Source organism: Urocitellus parryii, chromosome 2, assembly GCF_045843805.1.
Source record: "Urocitellus parryii isolate mUroPar1 chromosome 2, mUroPar1.hap1, whole genome shotgun sequence".
Lineage (NCBI taxonomy): Eukaryota > Metazoa > Chordata > Mammalia > Rodentia > Sciuridae > Urocitellus > Urocitellus parryii.
The window spans coordinates 180728026-180734121 of NC_135532.1; the positions used below are offsets into that span (position 1 = coordinate 180728026).

Below are 6096 nucleotides of genomic sequence, written 5' to 3' on the forward strand. Positions count from 1 at the left end.
CATAACAATATTCATTTACTGAAAGAAATATCTAATATTCTTCCTGTGCTCAGTACTAAATTGGTTCATTTCAAGTACTAAATAAAAACATACAGATTGTACATAGTGGCTCATTTCTTTCCTTCAGATAGAGAAATCTGGTCATCATGGTGATAGCTAATACCTGGTTTTCACATTGAGCTAGAGGAATTTAACATTTATCTCACATTAGAAATTATATTAGTATATGCTATCTCAATTATTTAGAAAGTCTTAATAAAGCACATAAACCACTATAAGGGCAAACTTTTTGTTTGTCTTGCAATGATCCTGGCAGATAAAAAGGATATTAAAGGTAAGGGATATGATGTGGCTCTCTAGAATTAGCAGTGGCTAGAAATGGCTACTGACCCTGAGATCATAGGAAAGGGAGGTGGGGAGTAGTTGCTCCAAGTCAAGAGACCCAAACTGTGACAAGGCCCCTTGATAGGATCTACAGTCTTTAACAGATAACCCAATAGGAAGTCATTCCGGGAAATGGGTATCCCAACTTCATTTTGCCATTTGTTGAACTCAACAGGAAATGGGAGGAAAGAGGAAATGTTTAATGCAATCTTTTGATGTCAGCTTGCTGGACACAGAATACAAAGAAGGATGCAGGTAGATGTGGAGGGTGTGTGGAGGACACCTAACACAGAGCTACGTCTGCCTGCATGTTATTTTATTAGAAACTACAATTCACTGTCACATTGCTGCCTTTCAGGATGCATTTAGAAACACAAACAAGCTGGCTTTTAGCAAAGCACAAAATTCACAGCAAATAAGTAATTCACACAAGAAACTCTTCTAACTCGTAGAGTACTTTATCAGTTTGTTGCTGCTTTTAAGTAAAGGGTGACTGTGAAAAATAATAAAAAATATTTTAGGAGTGGATCAAATTGTAATGGTGTTTCCTTTTACTTTATTCTTGTACCTTGGTTATCACATTATTTCAAAGTTTAATCTTAATTCATCATTGTCATTTTAACTGATTTAGTTTTTGAAAAGATATTTGGAAAGAATTTAATCTGTCTCAGAAATACTTTGTTCAAATAATCTGTTTTTACAAACTAGATGGCAATTCTAAAAACTCAAGTTTGCAAAAACAAAAAGATCAAAATAATATCCCCAAAAGTAAATTAATAAAGATTTAGCTCCAAAATCTGCTGAATTTTAGATTCATTTTGAGAATTCACATAATTAAACAAAATAAAACAAAACAAACTCACTGTGTACAGTTTTTGTGTATAAGGAAATAGTAACTAATCCACTGCTTACTTATTGATATTGCATAATTTCATCCATGTTTTGATATTATTGTGAAAATTAAGTTAGTAATCGTATAACATGTATGATTTTAGCCATATCACCAAAAGAAAATCTAATAATCACCATAGTTTTGATTGCCTTTTTGATTTTCAGAAAATTTTTTGCAAAGACCTAAGTAAATGGACTCAATCCTGAGCATAATTAAATGTATAATATATATTAATATGTTCAGGTGGAAAGAAAAAAAACAGGGGGAAATCTCATTTAACTGAGAGAATGATTAGCATACACATTAGATTAAATGTGTATTAAAACTGGCTTTTTTGAAATGGCATTAATATTCCATAATTAACAATAATAACATGTTTTTATTCTATTTTGTGATAAAAGGAAATTCATGAATTAAGGTAGCTTATTGTTAAAAATATCAGGATATCCTGCCCTTTCTTTTTTTAAGAAATTCTTTCATGACTTCTTTCTAAAGACAAGGTCAGGAAAGACAAATTTAAGTATGTAGATGACTATGATTATGGAATGATTAAATTTGGTCTTTCTTAAAATAGATTTTGTAAACTGAGAACTGCAAGGGTTGTCTGCTTAGAAAAACCAACTCAAAATCATTCACTTATTGAGCATCAAAGAGAATATTGTATGATACTTACTTTGACAATACATAGTATCTAAATTTTTATAGTGATGTTTCATTTATTCATTATTTATTCAACGAGGATGGATAATAGTAACAATTCAGTCCTTAAACTATTTGACAAAATAGTTAAAATACTTGAAGAAAATATCTTACATTAAACATATAATTCTTTAGAGTTACATAAATGAACTTTATACACATCTTATTCATCTTGTACTTGCAGTGCCTTACACACAGCAGATGCTTAGTAACAAATATTTCTCCTCTTTATTTGATAATACAGTTTTCATCACAAATTAGAAGTACATATTTTAGCCTAAAACAATTTATTATGCAAATAAATGCTCCCTGACCATTCTGAACTGCAATCTCAGAGATTGCCACATGTTCATGACCTTTCCCCCAAAATGACACTCACCCTGATGGAAGCTCAGGGTATTCTAGGAAAATTTAAAAGTATTTTAAAATTCTATTACTCCTTAGAATTTTATAGTAAGTTAAAAACTGAGACAATATTTATTCCATGAACTCACAAATTGTCAGGGCAATATGAAAAGCCATTTCCTCATTTATTTATATTTATCAGCTTCTCTTGATAATCACTAGAAATGTCTCTATAAAGACATGTGCAGATTTGAAGTGTGAGGTGCTAGTCAGTAGAAGAAAATGTCTTCTAAAGCTGCTAGAGGTCCAGGTACCTACTTTAGGAAAGATGTCTTCAAGGGAAACATTAAGGGGTTGATGTTTTATCAAAATTATGTTCTTAGAAATATTATTTTGAAAGATGAACAATGAAGTTGATAATTTTGAGATGAAAAAAAATCTCTGAGAAATAGAAAATTTGGGGTGTTTTGCTTTTTTAATCAACCCATCTATAACTAAATCTAATGTTCAAGTCATCTCAGAAGATTAACTGCAGGATGATTCGTTTGTGCTGTCATTCTGTTTGTGGCCCACAGAGAGCAAGGAAGGAATCATGTCACCATTCACATTTCCCAGTTGAGTCTGGGAGACCAGCTACTTTTTCCTTTTTCTCCCTCTTCTTCCTGTTTGTGCCATGCCATTTACCTTTCTGCCTTATTCTGCCTCTTCCCCTTTCTCACACATCCCAACAGAAACCTCACAAGAAGAGAAACAAAGTCTGCATAGTCCATATCAGTGTTCTACACGGTGGCACATCATATTAATGAAAGCAGATCACACATCTTTCATAATATGCCGTAACTAAGTCCTGTCCAGAGCCATTCGATGCCACTTCTAGTAGAGGCTCCAATAGGCACAGGTGGCAAATGTCAAGTTAACCCCTTTCTAACCCTGCCGTTTTTAACACTCAGAGGATCTCTCTCATTCGTCTTTAAAATAAAGTACGAAATTCCAACATCAAATCTCATGCTGTTAAATTAACAACATCACACCGCTCCATATGACTTGAATATTTCCCATAACTTTATGACTGGAAAAACACTGTTCAGATTTCATTTACCAGTTTAAAAATAGCAAACTCTAATTTGAAACACACTCTCTCCCTCTCCCTTTCTCTCTCTCTTACACACACACACACACACACACACACACACACAATTGTGCACTATCAATAATATTTCCTCTCAGTACTAGGCAAGTATTTCTTAGTACAAACACAAATAAGATTCAGTATAATTACAGGTTTTAAAAGTCAAATATGTTGAAAGATGATGTTTGTTATCAAACAAATCAAAAAGAAAATATTACTTAAAGCTAAAATGACAAGCCACAGTCTGTTTTGTATAACAATGGCTATTTATCTGTTTTTAATACATAAATCAAAACTATTCGGTATTTCTTTTGACTTGAAGATTATTCATAGATTATTATATCCCTGTCCAGTGCAATTTCATTTTATTGAGTGGGTGGGTGCTGGGCAAGGCAAATAATATATTTTAAACATCTTAAAGTGGTATGATAATTAAAAAAAATGAATTGTTTTCAAACTTTGTCATTTTGTAGATCTGGAGATAAAACTAAATGACAAATTTAGAAAAGATGCCCACAGATCATTTTAAGTCTACATAAAATCCAAAATAATATCACTGTGCAGACCAAACAAGGAGGGGTTCCTCTTTGTACACAGCAAAAACACTCATAATACACAAGGCACTGAAATTAAGTTTTGATAGAAGTTATGTCACATTTAAACTCACCGCTGGATGTAAGGGTCGGGGCAGTACTGTAGGGTGGCACACCGTGAAGTTTCAAAATTCATTTCCTTCAACTCTCCTTGATATCAACCAACGGAGAGCAACTATATAAAATATACACATATACCTGTGTATATATAGATATTTAGCCAGAAGGCTAAAAGCAATAGGGTCAAATGCCATCAGACATAGAAGTTTAGACACTTCCCCCCTTCACACACATTTGCAAAGAGGCGGAGCATTTCTTCGTTTTAGCCAATGAAATCCATCGAGTGACTAAAACATCATAAACAGTTGATTCTTACCAGCTGGGCATCCTCTCTAAAGTTGTTCTTCCCCTTCTATCACGGCTTTAGAGTCCTTGATGTATGGTAGCCACACTTGTTGGCAACTTGGAGGCATCTCTGAACTTCTGCTCTCTCTCCTGATTGGATGTCGGCATGAATGGCATCAGAGTTTAATTTCAGCAGCCTGGACTTTTGTGATAGAACTGAGCTGAGGAGTGTCCACCTCGCTCCAGCTAAATATCATTCCCTTGTATCTGGGTTCTGACTTGATTTGAGGACTTCTGTGACTGCGTCTAGGGCTAAAATGTTTTGCAGGGCTGCTTAGGGAAGTGTTTTTTTCTTTTTAAATCTCTTCCCCTCCTCCCCCCTTCAGCCTTCCTTTCTGCCAACCGCCTGTTGTGGTCACAATCTCAAATAGCAAAGACAGGGAAATTCCTTGATTATATTTAACCTAGAACGCACTCTTCAGTCTCAACTAAGAGAGAGAGAGAGAGAGATCCATTCATATCTCTTTAGAAATTTTGCCTGCCCCCAATAAAATAAAACAATTTTCACTGATCTATTTAAATATTCTACCTCAAACACACCAATACATATATATATAATAATTTTCTTAAAGTGATATTAAAATGGGAAATCATATTTTATTTCAGAACATTTTTTGAAGCTTAACAGAAGTATTTCAAATTGCTTGCTAATGAAAATGTTCTAGTTTATTTCAGTGTAGTTCATTGTCTTACCGTTTCATTTTTGGTTTTGCTTTGACTTGACCTACTTTGAAATAAAACCATGAAATCATCCATGCATTTAATGATTAATATCAGGAAAAGTATACATACAGAATAATTTCCTTCCTGTTGGAATATGTGTTGTAAACTTATCTTGGTTCTGTAGATTTGGAAATTGAATGAAATATGATTCAAAAGCTAAATTAGAATAGACTCGAACTGAAAAAAAAAAAGTATGCCCAAGTATTACTAACATGGCAAGTTCACATCTTCCATTTGTCTTCTAATTATAGGACACCTGTAAACTAGTGACATCAGAAGATGTCCACGTTGTGAGACAATCTAAAGTCATTTGCAAAGAAATTTGACATTTCCCTATAAGAAATTCTGGTTCAAAATGTGTTTCATAAAGATGTTTTATTTGTTGCTTCAGCCAGGATGGAAGGGAGAAGCTATTTAAAACTTGACATTCTCTTCCTTTACTTAGCCCGAGTGTGTCTAACATCTGTGAATTGTGAAATTCACAAACATGCCGGCCTGAGCCCCAGCCAAATCAAACAGCTTGTTCTACAAAATGTGAAACTTGAAGGGAAGATCATTTTACTAATTAATTAGATAGTTAATTGGAATTAAAGGGCTTGGTTTTCTTTCCTCCTATTGGCAATTACAAATGACCTGAATACAAAGTTCTTAAATTGAGGAAAATCAATATCCTGTGACCAGGCCAAGTGGGTCTGTCACACAGGTCATCAGTTTTCCCATTTATAAAACAAGGGAGATGATAGCTTCAAGTGCAGAGGTCTCAAATTTTAGTGTGCCTGTGAGTCACCTGGAAATCTTGTTAGTGCAGATTCTGGTTCAGTAGGTCTGGGGTGGGGCCTGAGGCTCTGCATCTCTTAACACCTTCTGAGGAGTCCTATATGGCTGGCCTTTGGACCACCCTTGGGAGTAGCAGTGTCTAGTGATCT

At 34.3% G+C, this 6096-nt stretch overlaps 1 protein-coding gene across 6 annotated transcripts in view; it reads right to left on the bottom strand.

Annotated features, from left to right (window-relative positions):
- The window catches only part of Tp63 (tumor protein p63), a 217433-nt gene extending 212742 nt beyond the window's left edge, over positions 1 to 4691 (bottom strand). For 3 of the 6 annotated variants that reach the window (XM_026389327.2, XM_026389325.2, XM_026389328.2), the window contains exon 1: positions 4117 to 4402. In XM_026389327.2, coding sequence (XP_026245112.1) covers positions 4117 to 4178 — 62 coding nt within the window. In that variant the 5' untranslated portion in view covers positions 4179 to 4402. The other 3 variants (XM_026389332.2, XM_026389326.2, XM_026389329.2) reach the window with 2 other exon arrangements.
- Between the last annotated feature and the right edge of the window lie 1405 nt (positions 4692 to 6096).